General features: G+C 43.7%; 1 protein-coding gene across 6 annotated transcripts in view; it reads right to left on the bottom strand.

The window, feature by feature from the left end:
- The window catches only part of ABHD2 (abhydrolase domain containing 2, acylglycerol lipase), a 95,892-nt gene that overhangs the window by 56,266 nt on the left and 22,337 nt on the right, over window positions 1–17,289 (bottom strand). For all 6 annotated transcript variants that reach the window (XM_063090327.1, XM_063090322.1, XM_063090324.1 and 3 more), the window contains one exon: window positions 15,050–15,249. In XM_063090327.1, coding sequence (XP_062946397.1) covers window positions 15,050–15,249 — 200 coding nt within the window. The remainder of the gene's footprint in view (window positions 1–15,049; window positions 15,250–17,289) is intronic.

Below are 17,289 nucleotides of genomic sequence, written 5' to 3'. Positions count from 1 at the left end.
CTGTCCCTTCCACCCCACGCTTGCCTCCATCTTTCTAATTGCCACACTCATTCTGTTAGCTCTTCAGGTGCAGTTTTCCATATCACCTATTGAACTTCCTACTCTGGAAGGTGCTGGCTCTCTTATACTTCCCCTAAAATATACGTTTTCTCCTTCCCCATTTTTTTCCAACACTTTTGGTTAAATTAGTTTTCAGCATTTAAAAAATTATAATTGGGGGCTGGCCAGTTAGCTCAGTTGGTTAGAGTGTAGTCCTATAACACAAAGTTCATGGGTTTGGATTCCCATACAAGCCAGTGGTCAAAAAAAAAATTATAATTATGTACATATTAGCCACAAGTAAGCCATATTCTTTTTAAGTAAAATTTAAATAAAATTTTCTATTCTACCTCAGGTAATCACTTTTTTTTTTTAAAGAAAATAATTTTATTAATTTTTTTTATATTCTAGGATGTTGTTGCAGAGCAGTTGGGAGGTTGGGAGGGAGGAGGAGAGGGGAAAGGGGAAGGAAATGGGATGGAAGAAAGAGGAAGGAGGAGGGGTGGGATTGAGGCATGTGGCAATTCCCACAGGGGTGACCAGAGGGCTTCCAGTGGTGGCTTGGTCATTGCCAGGCTGGGTGCAGATGTCAGGAGGGTGTGGCAAATGCCCTCACCCCCACACCACCCAGCTTGGGAACCCGGGGCCCTTCTTGCTGTGGCTTGGTGGTCATCACTGGGCTGATTGTGGGTGTCAGGGGGGTGTGGCACAGGCCTGAGGCCCCTACTGTGCAGGCTTGGAAGAGCTTGGGGTGCTTCCTGCAGTGGTTTGGAGGTCGCTGCTGGGCTGGTTGTGGGTGTAGAGGGGCGTGGCCAAGGCCGAGGCCCCCCACCACCCTGGTTCTGGAGAGCCCAGGGTGCTCAGGTCATCACTTTTATCATTTCCTCATTAGCTTAGTGTTCTACGTACCAATCACCTATTTATCTTCAAACTCTGAAGGAACTGTGAGTCTCTCAACAGTCAAGGACATCAGACAATCAACAGTTTTGCCCCTTCCTGGATCACTGAGGAGTCCCCTGTGCCTGCTCCCATCTGGAAGGTTCCCCCCCACCCCATCCTACCTCCTTTGCCTCTCTCCCAGGTCCTGGACCCCATAGCTGCTCTTCTTTGTTTACTTCTTTCTTTTGCTGGAGGCTGTCTTCTACTAACTTCTTGAGAAAAAGTGAACTGAAAAAAACTTTTTTTTGAGACCAATTCTCCATATTTGAAAATATCTTTATTTTACCCTCATGCTAGTTTTAGTTTGGCTGACTATTTATGTTATTTTTGATGTTGTTGTTAATAGTAAGTTATTTCACAATTTATCAAGGCATATAGATTAATAAATAATTTTAATGCAAATGTATGTAAATTCAATAATGGAAACACCAGATGGCATAAGACAACAAGAAGAGAAACCATGAATATTGAGGAAGGCTTCCTCAAAGAGGGGATATCTGTGTTCTCGCAAATTAGGAGGCTGTGTAGAGGTATGAGGGGATTCCAGGTAGAAGGCTCGGCAAGTGCAAGATGCAGGCAGGAGGCAACATGTGGGAATAGGAAATATGGACTAAACTGATGTGCCCAGAACACAAGCATGTGGTAGAGGAGCAAGGGCTGAAACTGGACCTCGCCCTACAAGCAATGAGGAGCTGTGCAGTTTAAAGCAGGGGCATACATGACCAGATTTGTGCTTCAGAAAGATACTTTGGTGGCCTGGAAGATCAATTAGTAGGGATAGAGAATGGAGGTGAAACTATTGCATTAGTCCAAGTGAAAGCTGATGATGTCCTGAACTTTGGCAGAGGTGATGGTGAGGAGAGGCAGACTGCAGGACAGACTTGAACAGGCTCAACTGACAGGGTCTGGTGTCTGTGGCCATCATTATTCTCCCTGCTTGTGGACACAGGTAAGTGTGTCCTTCTCTGAAGTTAGGCATGGCCATGAGCCTTGCTTTAACCGATGAAATGCGTGGAAAATGACAAATTGCCACTTCTGGGTAGTAGTCTTTAAGAGCCAGTGTGTGAAGTGCCACACCCCTTCTCCTGCCTCAGTGGTGACCATAAAAACACATGTTCAGGTGACTCCTCCATCAATCAGCTGGGGCCCTAGTGGGAGTATAATCAGCTGAGCCCTCCTGCCTACTGAAGTCAACATGTAGCACGAGTGAGAAATAAATGTTTTGGTTTTAAGACACTGAGATTTAGGGGTAATCAATTACCACAGTTTAAACTAGCCTACCTTGACTAATACAGTATCCAATATGATATCAAATTGATAATACTGCCAGATTTTCCTCTGAGTATAAAATCATATTTCATTTTTTAAAGTTTCATTGTTACCAAGGCATAACATTATTTAGTGTGTATTACTTGTATTGCCTCTAGTGGAAATTACTTAGGCAAATACTTTACTCATTTGTCCACTGAGGTCTTGCTGACATTCAGATATACTTGTGTGACCTTTGTGTCCATTACATCTTTGGTTATTTGTATAAGTGATCTAGTGAATAACATTAGTATAAAATTAATATAGCTATAATAATAGCAGCTGTGCTTACTGAACTCTTTTTTTTTTTTTTTTTGTCTTTTTCGTGACCGGCACTCAGCCAGTGAGTGCACTGGCCAGTCCTATATAGGATCTGAACCCGCGGCAGGAGCGTCGCTGCGCTCCCAGCGCCGCACTCTCCTTAGTGCGCCACAGGCTCGGCCCACTTACTGAACTCTTATATGTGCCAGACATCCTATAAATCACTTCACACACTGTCCCTTTTTATCATCATACTGAACCTATGAAATAAGTACTATTATCCCCATTTTACAAATAAGGAAATAGAGCATCCACAAGGTGAAGTTACCCAGCCAGTAGGGGACAGGGCTGGCATCTGTGCCCAGGCAGGTCTCACTGCAGAGCCTGGGCTAACGCCCCCTCTCTAGTGGCACCTCTGCACCTGTCTTCTCGATCTTCGAAAGAAAATCTTCCTTCAATTTGGCCTTCTCCAGTTTCCTATTTTTTCTCCTTCCTTTATTCTCACTCACTTCTATGAGCTAAACACTTTTCTTACCTTACTCTGAAAACAGTCTCAAAAATCTCTGAGTCTTTTTGGCCAATGTCGATGGCCTTTTGTCATCCCTCATCCTGACTTTTTGTCGTTTCTGACACCTTCTTCAATGCTTTCCTTCTCTGACTGCCATGACACTTGAGGCTCCAGGTTCTCCTGCCTTTCCTACTTCCTATCTCTGGCTCTTTGCTGGCTCTTCCTCCCACCCTAACCGTGGCCTGCCTCAGCCATTAGTCCTCAGTGTCTCTGCCTCACTGCCCCCTCTTCCCAAACTAACAACATTCAACTTTCCCTGAGAAAGCAGCTCCCCATTTCACTTCTCTATTTCTGTCAATGACTCTATTTTCTCAGCTGCTCAGTAACCTTGATATTATCTGTGATTATCTGTGATTCGGCCCTTTCCTCCAATGCCCAAGGCCATTCCATTATCTACCAGCACCACTGACTCTACCATAGAAGACCTCTGTAGTTTGTCCCCTCCTTCCTTTTCCTACCACTATTCCTGATCACAGGATCAAGTCCAAACTCCTACTAGAAAGGAGGGAATTTGAGATTCCTTGTGACCTCCTCTTCCTCCCCATGAGATCCCAGGGCTCTCTGCTGTAATCAGCTCTCCTCACACCAGATCATGGAATAGGGACCTGATGAGGAGCTGACGAGAAAGCAATTGTGGAGAACAAACCAGGGATGGGGACTGAAGCTTATAAGCAAACAAAATCAAATGACATTGTGAGCAAAGTGCAGAACAGGTGGCAGGTCCGAACACCATGCCAACAGCACCACAATCATCTTTGGGAATTACGAAAGAGACGGTCAAAGTCCAGCTAAATTAAGATTCACAAAACTGGGGGACAGGAGCGGAGTGGCTGTGGGGTCAGGGCAAGGCAGGACAATGAGGAAACGTGCCAGTGGTGGTCAGGCCTCCATCACCCTCTTACCCTGGTAGCTGGTTGGATGACCCACAGGACAAAAGAAGAAATGTTGATGGGTAAAAATCATTGGCCTGGAGAGCAAAGCCAGTTTTCTGCCAGGAGCGCTTGCTTAAATGATCGATGTCATGCTCACACCAACTTCTGTGCCCTATGCTCACACCAACCTCTGTGCCCTCTCTCATGCTGTCCCACCGATCCAAAGGCAACTCATCTTTCAGGATCATGTGAGACCTCATCATCCAAGCTGCCAAGGTAATGTCTTCCTCCTTTTCTAAACTTCTTTATCACTTATCTGAATTACTCATTCTGACACTTAATCACATGTTCCTACCAAAATCATCTGCAAACTTTAGTGTATACTGACTATACAAAGCAGCAGCCACAGGGAATAGAGGGAACTTTAAGACAATCTGTCCTCATGCTTCTCAGTATATAGTTGGGGGGTGAAGAGAGATCCCAATGCGGAAAGTTGTTGTTTACATCCTTGTCATTAGGTAAGAGCCAAGAGACAGAAGACGGGCAAAAGTTAGAGGATGCTAGATGAGCTAGGATTTGAGAAGGCCTTGAGGGCCGGCCCCGTGGCGCACTCAGGAGAGTGCAGCGCTGGGAGCGCAGTAACGCTCCCGCGGGTTCGGACCCTATATAGGGATGGCCGGTGCACTCACTGACTGAGCGCAGTGCGGGCGACACCACAACAAGGGTTGCGATCCCCTTACCGGTCCCGAAAAAAGACAAAAAAAAAAAAAATGAGAAGGCCTTGAGAGATGGAGAGGATTTTGATGGATAGAGAAGGTGGACATGTGTGAAAAAGTATTGTGTATGGATATAGGATAGGGAGGGAGTGTGGTGTATGGACAGCGTACAGGCTGAAAGGGCAGGTTACTAAATATTATTAATTGACTGTTTGAAAAATAAATGTTTATTTATTTACTGAGAAGACTCTTCCTTTATTCAAACAGCAAGGAAGAAAAAGCCCATACTGTTATGGCTTGTGTAGTGGATTGAATTATGTCCCCCCCAAACTCACTGAAGCTTGAATTGTGTCTCCTAAGTTTTATGTATTAGAAACTTGGCTCCCACTGTGACTGTTAAGAGGATGGGAAATCCTATTACGGTAATTGAAGGTGGGACCTTGAAGAGGTGATTGGATTGTAGGACCATGCTGTAGCGAATGGATTAAAAATGGTGGTCAGGGGCATGGTCTGTAGGGCTTCAAAAGGAGAGTGAATGAGGAGGTTAGTCTCTCTCTCTCTCTCTGCTCCACCATTTTTGCAATGTGATACTCTGCCCAGCACTGTCACCACCACCAAGGCTCTTATCAGATGTGTTCCCTGGACTTTGGACTTCTCATCCTCAGAAACTGTAAGCAATAAATTTCATTTTCTTATAAATTACCCAGCTCTGTGTATTTTGTTATAAGCAACAGAAATGGACTAATACAGCTTGGCAGTCTTCAAATAAAAAAAAAATTATGGAGTCCCTCACTTCATACTAATAAGGAATTACTGCTCAAGCTTTTATAATCTGGCTGAAAGCACCAGCTCAGGGTCTTGCCAGTAGGAGAATTTGGTCTTACATATCACAGAAAAGTCAGGTTGGTTGGGGCAGTGGCATTAGTACTCAGTGTAAAGATAGAAAAATACATAACCTGCTGCTTCTCATGAACCTCTCCCTTCTTGAGAAGCCACAGATGGTTCCAGATCAACCACTGATCTCTGGGCAAGGTGTCCCACATGTTTCAGATTACAGACTCTTTTAATGGCCACCTCAGAGGTTAAGTTGTCCGGCTTGCCGTCATGTGCCCACACTGACCCAGAGCCCTCTCTCTATGATTAGAAACTGACACTGGGTAGGGACTTAGAGTGGGTCACAAGCTGCCACAATGACAGACTCATGTCCATGGCTTACTGTGATGCTACAAGCTAGGCAGCTACCTTGCACAAACGAGTAGCTCTGAGGAGTACACAGTCCTTGGCAGAGGGCACTTATCAGTCTGGCAACAGTCACTGGGGTGGCAACAGCAATGGTATCTCACCCGGTCATGCATAAAATCAATTCTTTAAGGATTACAGCTTTCCATATGAGTAACAGCTTCCCAGAATTTTGTGGAGGTGCAGATTTCCTTGCACACCCAGGAAAATGCTTTTCTTAAGTAAATATTCAACCGTCTAATAGATTCTGACCCTAAAGCCCAGGCCCTAACAGACGCCATTTGCATGGAAGGCATCCTTGATGCTGCGGAAGAGGAGCAGGCTTCCAAAGTCAGTCACTTCACTCACTGCTGCTTCGGATGCAGAAAAGTATAAACTACAGTCAGCTCTTCACTCTCTGCAACACTGGCTGACAACACTGGTACTGAGAGTCTAGAAATCATACTTAGTTACCCTCTGAAACATACTTTCAAAGTCAGTTTACAGTTTTAATTATATTTTACCAGTGAAATATATACTATTTTGTAGTACAAATGTACTGTCTATCATAGTGAAGAAAATTGAACCAATTTTCAGTCAACTACATACTAAGAAAAAGCATAAAAGTGGGTCTTATTTCAAGCAAATCTTGTAAAGTAAATTAGGTTTAAGTAAAGTTGTTTAAGCATAGTTAAAAGTTAAGGATGATTGGTGGACCAAGGTAGAGTCTGGGAAAGACTGGAACAGAGGGTGACTCAGCGACGGTACCCCACATGGGGAGCCAAGGCCCGCTTGCCCACCCATATGTGCTGGGTTTGACCCCACGTGATGGAACCAATTGTAACACATGCTTCTTTCGCTTTTTTTTTTTTTTTTTTTTTGGTCATTTTTTCGTGACCGGCACTCAGCCAGTGAGTGCACCAGTCGTTCTTATATAGGATCCGAACCCACGGCGGGAGCGTTGCTGCGCTCCCAGCGCAGCACTCTACCAAGTGTGCCACGGGGCTCGGCCCTTCTTTCGCTTTTTTGAAGACATAGTAGAGCCCCAAGGAATAGACTCAGGCATGATGAATAGGGCAGTATGAGGGCCATACATTTTTGGAAACTGGAATTGATTGCTTTAAAGAGTGCATGGCATATGAGAGATGAGCATTCTTCCATCTGAACTAAAAAAAGGGAGTCTTGAATATTTTGGATTCTGAAACTTTTAGATCTTTCAGGCTTCAGCAATTCCTGCAAGAAGGCACAAAGTCTCTAACAAGAAGATACCTACCATCTGTATGTAGGTTAGAGAAAGGGAATGAATTTTGCAGCAGATTCAGCTTGGTTATCTTGACTCAATGCAAGAGGACTCAAAGATGGTGACACTTTCCTTCCTTGCATGGCTGGCCTCTTGAATAAGCAACATGCTAGGGCAGAGACAATGCAGGTGGGCAACATCCAAGAGCTAAATTAAACATGGCCACTGGCAAATTAAACACCCATCTCTAAGTGCACATCCACTCATAAAAACCTTACCATCTGATGGCAGAAGACTGTGAATAACAGAGAGGGTAACCAACTTATTCCTGTTTGTCTGGGACCTTCCAGTACTAACATTGAAAGTCCTATGTCCCAGGAAACTTGTCAGACCTGGGCACATCAGGATGTTTGGTCAGCCTAGTAACAGAAGACATGTCCCAGGGTCAGCAATTCAACTTTCTCACTTTGACAGTTTCAGTTTGGGCAATTTCATCAGAAACACAAACAATTTTAAGATAAAGTCACCTGAAAGTGTCATCTCATTGAGGTTAGCCCTCAAATAGTCAGTCTCAATAAAGATGATTTTGAGTCTTTCCTCTTTCAAGAACTCTCTTGCAAAGTAAGTTTCCTGGTAAATATGCTCTGAAGGGCTGGGGGCTACATAGTAAGTACACCAGAGCACTGGAAATCCACTTATCACCTATTAATAATTTACCACAAGCATCTAAGGAAGTATTGCACAGCTCTTAAAACGGATAGAATCAGGTCAATGGAATTAAGACTCTTGGCAATTAGGAGTTTATCATGTGAGAAGGACAAAGCTTTAGTGTTCAGCCAAGAGGGAAAGGATCTAAAGCTGATCTGGAATGTCTGTGAGCAAGAGGGAATTAAGAGGAATTTAAGCGCAAGATAATGAAATTCTTTTCAGCTTTAAATGACTATAAATTAGCTGTGCTGGCTCCAGCATTTTTACCAGGAGGGGCCTAAGGGTGGCAATCTGACTGGAAGGGAGTGAGTGGAGCTACATTTTTAAATTTTATTTAAGCCTAAAGTTTTACTTAAGACAGAAAACATCAATGGTGCATGTCAAAGCCCCTCACTCCTGCCTCTGCTTTGGCACTGCTACTGCAAATAATTATAAAAAGGAGGCAGGAAAAGAAAATGGCAGGAGTGTGGCCATTTTACATACTGAATTCCATGTTTCAGAGAGATCTGAATTAGTGCTTTTCTGCAGGGTACTTCTAATTATTTAATACTTCCTTGGTACACTAGGACAAAAATAGCATATCTTGTACACCTATAAAAAATACAGTATTGGGGCTGGCCGGTTAGCTCAGTTGGTTAGAGCGTGGTGTTGATAACACCAAGGTCAAGGGTTCAGATCCCTGCACCAGCCAGCTGCACCCCCCACCTCCCCAAAATACAGTATTTGTGTACATAGAAACAGGCTTTTATTTGGGGGAGATGATACAAAAATGGATACTAACTGTTAGGAAGTGAATATGTATGACAGGAGTTGGTATTGTTTGAGAGAAAAATCAAAAGCAGATTTGCTCTGCCTCATCGGAAATAATTAGAAAGCATAGCTGTGAGGAAACCGATAAAAAAAAAAGTGCCCCTAGAAAATTTCCACAGTAAAAAAGTTTTTTAAAATGATGTTTTAAAAATCCATCTTAAAAGTGAGCCTCAGAGGGCCAGCCTGTGACACACTTGGGAGAGTGTGGTGCTGACAACACCAAATCAAGGGTTAAGATCCCCTTACTGGTCATCATTTTTTTTTTTTGTAAAAAGAGAGCCTCAGAAAGCAGATCCTCAAAAGTTCATTAACCAAGACTAATGAATGACTGCTGGCAGGAAACTAAACATAGGGACCAAATAATGATGAGAACAACATTTCAATAAGATTCTTGTTTGGAACTTACACTCATGTGAGTGAGAAGAGAAATGGGGACAACCACAGATGAATCCATTATGATCTACATGAAGGCCACGGGTTTCTGCCATTCTCTCAACTATGTGAAGCAGCTTCCAAGGGGAAATGTTCAGAGAGGGCACCGTGTTATAGGAGAGCCAACCGTTATTTTTGGCTTGGTGTTGGAATGGGTGTGACCCTCACCCTTAAGTTTCAGGTATCTCTCAAACCCATGGAAAACAACAGCATTCAGTTCCTGTTAATATAGATGGCAGCCAGTTGCAGAAGAAAGCTATTACCTTTTTATCTCTGGGGAAGAAAGGACCCACAAATGTGTGGCTGTGGTTTTGATCATCCTGCTTCCCTTCTCCAGACCCTGCAGGGGCTTCTAGATGTCTCCTGCATCCAATGAAGACACCCAGCTCTCTGATTTTAGGCTTGTTTATTAGCTAAGCACTCCATCATGCTTCTCCTAAATGCCTTCATCTTTAGCTACACCACGGCCCACACTGACAAGCCTGCTAATGAGCAGAAAAGCAGAAGCCTGCTTCCCACAGGGGAGAATATCAATTTTAATAGCAGCTTCCAGAGACAGCTACCTGCTGCCTGTCTTTGCTTTCTAACCTGGACCTGGTGGTGGAAACCTCAGCCAGGCCCACAGGGAAGGGCGGAGGCTGCAATCTGCCATTATGCATACAACTGGGGTTGCCCTGCCTTAATTTAAGACCAAAAAGAACAACCTGTCTTCCTCCAGAGACAGAGTAGATCCTTCCTAGATAAGCAAAGCTCTATCATGGCTAAAGGTGCACTGATTCCCTGGAGCACCACTGAACAAACTGGAGACAGTGCAGTGGCACACATGGCATTGACCAAAATGGGAACATCTCTCACCTATGCTTGTAAAGCAAGATACAGGATGGCACTGGAACCTCCAGGGGTCCTGTTCTGTCTCCCTGGGTGATTTGGGGTACAGGTACTCCATTGAAGGAGAAAAGAGATAGACATAAATTCTCACAAAACAAGAAGGAATGCACGAAATGGACACAGAAGCTACATGCTGGGGAAACACACGGTAGGAAAATAGAAGAGGGGCTCATTCTGGGTGAAGTGGAGTGGGGGCTAATTGGGGAAAGTTTCTCAGAATCTATGCTACTTACGTTTTTCTTACAAGAGAAGAGGCATTTTGCTGGAGAGAGCAGGGAGAGGACTTGGGGTGTGTTGGGGAGGACAACAGCCCAGGGGGCAGGCACTTCATGGGCAATGAGGAAAAGCCATGAGTGATGAAGCTGGACAGGTAGGTTGGGGTCACACTGTAGCGTGCTGGAGGTGCTGGCCTGCTTGACGAAGCCAATTCAAGTGCTATTATGACAGATGGGTGAGTTAGAGGCAGGAATGTGACTCGGGGACACTCCTGTAAAAGCCCAGAGGAGTGGTAGTTACACAGCTGAATACATATGCAAAAGGTCCTGGGTTGTATACTTAAGATCTGTGCCTGTTACTGTATGTAAATGATAGTTCATAAAAGTTACTTTTTAAAAAAGCCCAAGGGAGACAGTTCCAGCCTGTCCTAGAGCATGGGGGATGGGAATAGTTAGGAGAGGACAGATGCCTTATAATCAGAGCCCCCTCTCCCTGGGTCCTTCCTTCTCTGATGCTTGCTAACAAAGCAAGGATACCAAATCAGAAGATGTCAGTGCTAAAGGGCAACACAGGAGAGACACTTGTTTCATTTTACATAGAAAGAAACCAAGGACCAGTGGGGCTGTCACTTTGTCCAGGGTTCTGTCGCTAGGTTAGAGCAGAAGACCTTGGTTTGCATTCTAGTCCAAACTTCAATCTCTTTCTCTACACCCCTGCTGCCAACAGCCATTAGGAAATTTGAATGAATGACAGAATTCTGATGCTGCTGAAAAATGTTAGAAGATATGTAGCAGTGTGGATAAATGTTCATGGCATACCAAGTGTTAGAGCAGGTTACCAAACAAATACATCATCATCCTGACTTGGGGGTGGGGTGGGGGCGGGCAAGTATATACAGAAGGAAAAACCACAGGGACGGTCATCAAAATTGTAACAATGTATTATCTCTGAGTAGGAGAATTATAGATAATTTTTGTGTGCTTTACTTTATATTCTATTTTAAAATGAATATGCATTAAATTTTTTATTCAGAAAAAAACGGCAATTTGTATTGCCATCTAGATTTTCTCATAATTCTGAACTGAGCTTTAGTCTGCTTGTTTCGCTAAAAGCAAACACTTTGTGAGAACAAAAAATGAATCACTAGGTAAATATTGATCTGTTGCTAAGTGAACCACAGACGTATTATCCCATCGAAGCAAAGTTTTCCTCCAGACATTAAAAGATTCCTTTATAATGTATCTTTGGGTAAATTATCTTAAATTTTGAAACTGACTTTAAAGCTAAGAGGGATAAAAATTCCTATGCTCATAACATGCTTTCAGTGTTCACCTTTCATCAGCTTTTTTTTCTATACCAGAATAGCAAGAGATATGATATGTTCTGATTCCACACATAAGTCATAATAATGCTCACAGTCAGGGTTACTGAGTAATATCAACAGCTTGCTGTAAATGTGAAGGCTGCAGACAAGCTTCCTTGTTGGAAAAAAATCTTCAAAGTCCCAGGGGAAGCAATTTTTTACCCTAACAGACATGTTTCAAATAACAATGGGAGGCTGTTACAGAAATGCGACACAGAAAGAACATCAAGGGACAGTGAGTGGCATCCAACAGAGTGATCAAAATAGAAAGAGGGCACGTTGGAATCAAAGGCCACTCAGGGGCCTGTCCTGCTAATGACGCTCATTTTGGTCTGGCCTCTGCCTCAATTCTTTCACCTGTGCCCCAAGAAAAGTCCCTGTCCTCTTCCCCATGGATAAGAAGGGAACCAATTCTGGAAACACACACTTGGGTTCAGGTTCCCTGTCTGCTACTCCCGGCTTCCTCATCCTTAAAATGAGAGGAAAAATGAATCCAACCTCAAAGTTATTAGGAGGATTACATGGCTTAATGTCTATGAGAGGTACTCAACAAATTTCAAATGCAGTAACATGGACAAAAGAGATACATGAAAATGTTCTGGTGATGAGCTACATGAACACAGGATATAGTTATTCCTAAAATTAGAATCTAAATCAGAAATAAGAGATTAGTTAAAAGATGGAGGAAAGGGGCTAACCAGCTCAGCTGGTTACAGTGCAGCTTTATAACACCAAGGTCACGGGTTTGGATTGCCATACTGGCCAGTCGCAAAAAAAAAAAAAGAAAGAAAGAAAAGATAGAGAAAAAAAGTGAATTCTTTTGTCTCGTTCAAGTCTGCTTGGGTGTTTGGGATTTAGCTGCTTAAGTAATGTTCCAACATGCTCTAAGAGGGCTGGTCTTATAATCAAAGGGACAGGTCTTAGAAGTAAATAGTTTCTGGGGAACTTGTCCCTGCACACCCACCTTTAAACCATCCAAAACTAATTCCTAAACAAGCATCAGCTCTGACTTTAACCTAGGCTGACCTGTACCTGTTCCCAATTCAGGCTTCACCAGGAGAGAGTGTGGCAGTTGGCCAATGACCAGGAGCTCCACACTGATGCCACTGGCTCAGGTTGATGCTAACTTTCTATACACAGTCACAAGGACCAAGGAGATGGCAACAGGGATGTACTTCCATAACAGGGGTGGGGGGAGGGTCATCTCAATAGAGGTCATATGGCACCAGGTCAAGCACCTTAGGCTCATCGATAAAGTGTGCCAGGGAAGGAAAAAAGCAAAGAGAAACTGTTGGGCTTTGTATTAGTCTGATTTTGTGTTGCTATAACAGAAATACCTGAGACTGGGTAATTTATAAAGAACAGAGGTTTATTTGGCTTATGATTCTGGGACAACTGCAACTGGCATGGGCCTCAGGCTGCTTCTACTCATGGTGGAAAGTGGCAGGCAGCCGGTGGATACAAGCAGATAACATGGCGAAAGGAAGCAAGAGAGAGAGAGAATGTGGAGGTGCTAGGGTCATTTAAACAACCAGCTCTTGCTGGAACTAATAGAGCGAGCGAGAACTCACTCATTAATCCCCCCACCTAGGGAGAGCATTAATCCATTCATGAGGGATCCGCCCCCATGACTCAAACAGCTTCCAACACTGTCACGTTGGGAATCAGATTTCCACATGAGTTTTGGGGGAACAACACATCCAAACTCTATCAGGCTTAATGTCCCTGAGTTATTTTTAAAAGGAAAATAAGAAAAAAGAGGTAAAAACTGCCATACTCAGCTTTTTTTTTAACACTTTGAACAATTAGTGTGGAATCAAACCTTCCATGGTATTTTTCTGGAGCCTGGACAGCATTTCTGAGGCTTCCTCCCTCTAATTACTCAGGAACCAATGCTGGGTAGGAATTTGTATTCACCTACACATAAACTTGCAATTCTAAATACCCTGGTTTTCAAAAGTTCTCTAAAAATGAGATGACCAAGGAACTGATCTAGCAGTCCCACCCAAACTGAAAGTGGGTGCAAAATGTCACTAACCAGTCCAAATTAGTGAATTATCTAAATTAAGTATTGAAGAAACATTGAAATACCAGTAAGCTGGGCAATTTTCAAAACATAATGACACTGCACACGCCTTTTACAGAGTGGATTTTTAACCCCAGATTGCGAGATAAGAACACACGTCCCTGGTCTAATGCCTGATCGTGGAGCCTACTGTAACGTAAAGTCCCCTCAGCAGGGGCAGTTCTCATTTCAATATGATGACATTTATGTTGTACATGGTGCTCCACCACTATTAGGCAACATCTCTCTTGACTTGCGGTCCTGGCATCACTGTCACAACTATGAGAAAATTGCACACAAACACTCAAAGCTCATGTGGTAGGTAGCTCTTGGCTAGCAGCATGTGAAAATTAACTAGACAACCAAACTAAACAAAGCAAGAACCCATGATCTCAGATGCCTCTGTTGCCCATCTGTCCGCTCTTAGAAAATAACCAATCATCCAGTGCCACCAACTCTCAAGTGAGGGGGTGAGAGGTGATGTCAAGATGAAGGGAAAAGTTTCTACTTCTATTGAGTATTAGAAACTTCATTAGTCACGTGCTAAGTGGACACAGTTTGAGTAAGACAGCTCTCCAGGCAGCTGCAGTCTGATAAGACACAACAGGCAGAATGGAGTAAGCCTGAAGGGGCAGAGAGTGAAGCAGCAATGGCAAGAAAGGAATGAAGAATTCATTCTCCTGACCGGGAGAACATGGAATGCTTCGTATATGATACTCACCCCAGGCCCCAAAGGAAGACAGGATTAATCAGAAGACATCAACAGGGAAAAATCTTACACCATGCCACTTGAAAACAGTATGTGTGAAATGGAATGCAGATTCCCTTTACTTTACAACTATAGTTTCCTCTGTCAGGAGCAGTGCCCACCCCTGAAGCCCCCAAAATACTGATCTAGGCTTCTACAGGGAAACCAGCTTTACTCGAAATGAAAGCACTCTCCTTAAGTGCATTCTTAGAAAACGCTCAGTATATTTTTCAATAAAGCAGATGGAGAGGACCCAACTAATAGGTCTCTGCTTTTTTATTTATTAACTATTTTGGGTAAGTTGGTTTCTTTGCCCTAGAACTGGCAATAGGGCATTTACTAAAAGGCTAAAATACTGTCCAAGTTTTCCCTACCTACCTAAAAATGACTACTGTTTTCTGCAAAGCCCTTGCCATGGATGGTGACACAACACTGGAGGAAGGGATGTTTCCAGGCAACAAAGATCTGATTCCCTCTCCTGCCCTCCAGGATTCAAACACCAGACCACTATCGAGACTGTGACTATCACTATGAACACCAGTGACTCCATTTGCCATCGATGCCTCAAGGACCTGATGTGAGGAAGTTCTTCTCTGAACATCACACAAAGCCAAAAAGATCAGTGCGTGGGTATAAAGAGGGCATGAAGCCTACTCACTCTTTGGTCAGAAGAGGACAGGACTTGAGCAGAAAGCGCGAAAGCGCCGAGTCCTGGAAGTAGAGGTCAGGTGAAGCTGTGGGGCTCTTCAGGTTCAAACATCGGACGATCACGTACAGCACGGCAGCCACTGCAGCCAACTTCACCCCATCAAATACGGCCGGGAGCTCGGGGGTCTCCAGCATGGCGTTCATCTTGATCTGGGGAGCAGAAGCACAGGTCTGGGTTTGCAAACACAGCGAGGAGGGTGGAGCCCACCACCCTACAGAGGCCTGTTGTGCTAAGAGACATGATGGCACACCATGATCCAGATATGTTCTTGGGGTCCACCCAGGCAGACACTATCAGTACCTTGCAGCAACCAACAGAGTGGCGACCACCCAAATCACAAACACACAGTGCTGAGCACTGATAAACTGAGTAGGCTGCTGTTTTCTTTTTTTAATCTCATGAGAACTTCCAGGATAAGCAAATTGGAAAATGCTGAGAATAGTGTCCTTTAGAGAGTAAAAAAATAAGACCAGTTAGAGAGGCAGGAGCAGGAGTGGGGGTAGCACTTTGATTTCTGTTAACAGGCCACCTCAAATGTCTCTGTAGATTTAATTTGCACCTGGTGCACCAGATGTGTGTTAAGTGCTATGTTTACAGCCTTGAACAGAAACGTGGGATGCGATTGCTGGTGCAACAAGGTGTGGCTGTACTGCCTGCTGGCTCTACCTCATTATTTTCAGAACAGGCTGAGATAAAGCAACCTTGGTCTGACTTGGCCATCTGCTTCATGAAGGCAGCTGGTGCTGGTGTCCAGTTCACACTCAGCCCAGGTCACAGAGGTCCCAGCTCCTGGGCTGTGAAATGGAGCTTGGCCAATTTTTTTTCCTGCGGAAGGTACCTGACTACAGCAATTAGTCCCAAATTAGGCTACAAGTGGGCCAAATTTGACCACTAGACCAAAACTTATAATTGGAGTACAAGAAATGTATATGCATATCTGACTCTCCTAATATTTCATCTTTTCAGGTAATTTTACCTTATATATAAAACACACACACACACACCCTCCACTCCAAACACATAAAACCAAATATCAACAACAAAAGTAACAGCAGCAAAAATCCAGTATTTTCCTTGCTGCTCAGTAGAAAAAATATAACATCAGCTGTTACCTTAAAAATCAGGGAAACCACAAGCTAACAAACAGGAGAAAATGGTAACTCACATAGCCAAAGTAGCTATGGCAACAGCTTCCCTGGAATGGTTTCAAGTAGCCTCTGCTGAAAACACTCATCATGAGAACTCTGGTAGCCAATGATGGAGACAGAGGAGGCAGGACAAAAAAATGTCCAAAAAATGTGTTTGGGGTATAATTAACTGAACTCTGCTGATACCTACAGCAAGTCCAGAGATCACTCAGAAACCCTTTTCTAAAATCAAGGTGACTTTGGCAAATATAGGACCTAAATACACTACAGATGATCTCTGGCAGGAGTTCTCAATTCAGGGAGGAAAGGAAATCAAAGATCACAGCTCCTTAACCAGCCTTCCACCACCAGGGCAAGAAAATAATTTTTAAAAACGTACATGACACAATTTCAGATTGAGGCTAGACCTCGGAATATACTCTCAGCTGCATCAACCTTTGAACTTTTACAAGCAGTTTTCTTGAAACTTAACTTCTGGGGACACGTCACCTCACTCCTGGGGTCATGGCACCTGTAGGCTATCTATAAACCCCTAAAACAAAGATTCTTAACTTGGGGTCTGTGGGTCCTCTAGGGTCCAAGAACCCCCCTAAAATCATATGTGAAAGTCTGTGCATATGTGCAGTTTTCTGGAAAGAGCGTTCATACCTTTAATCAGATTTTCAAAGGGGTCTGTGGCCTAAAAAAGTACACAGCACTGCACTAAAAGATGCACTCTGGGTTTAACCTGCAACCCTCCTCTCTCATCTTGTTGGAGCCCTGCCACCTACACTAGTCAAACCGATGCTAAGCAAATATCCAAGATGGTGAAGCTTATGAATGTAGATGTTTAAGTCTAGCAAGTAGAGGGCTAGAAACAAAATCCATCATAAATTCTAAAGTTTTTCTGGCTAAATGCTGGTAATATGGAACCGAAACAGAAGTTCTTTCTCGTCACCTTTGTGGGAAAAAGAACAGCGTCATGCAGGAGGTGGTTTTACCAGTTTCCTTGTTGGTCTAGAGAAGACTTACTGAATTAAAAAACAAAATAAACAAGTCCTT

This window comes from Cynocephalus volans, chromosome 3, assembly GCF_027409185.1.
Source record: "Cynocephalus volans isolate mCynVol1 chromosome 3, mCynVol1.pri, whole genome shotgun sequence".
Taxonomy (NCBI): domain Eukaryota; kingdom Metazoa; phylum Chordata; class Mammalia; order Dermoptera; family Cynocephalidae; genus Cynocephalus; species Cynocephalus volans.
Note: the sequence above shows the minus strand (reverse complement) of the source record. Positions and strands in the feature narration are given on the sequence as shown.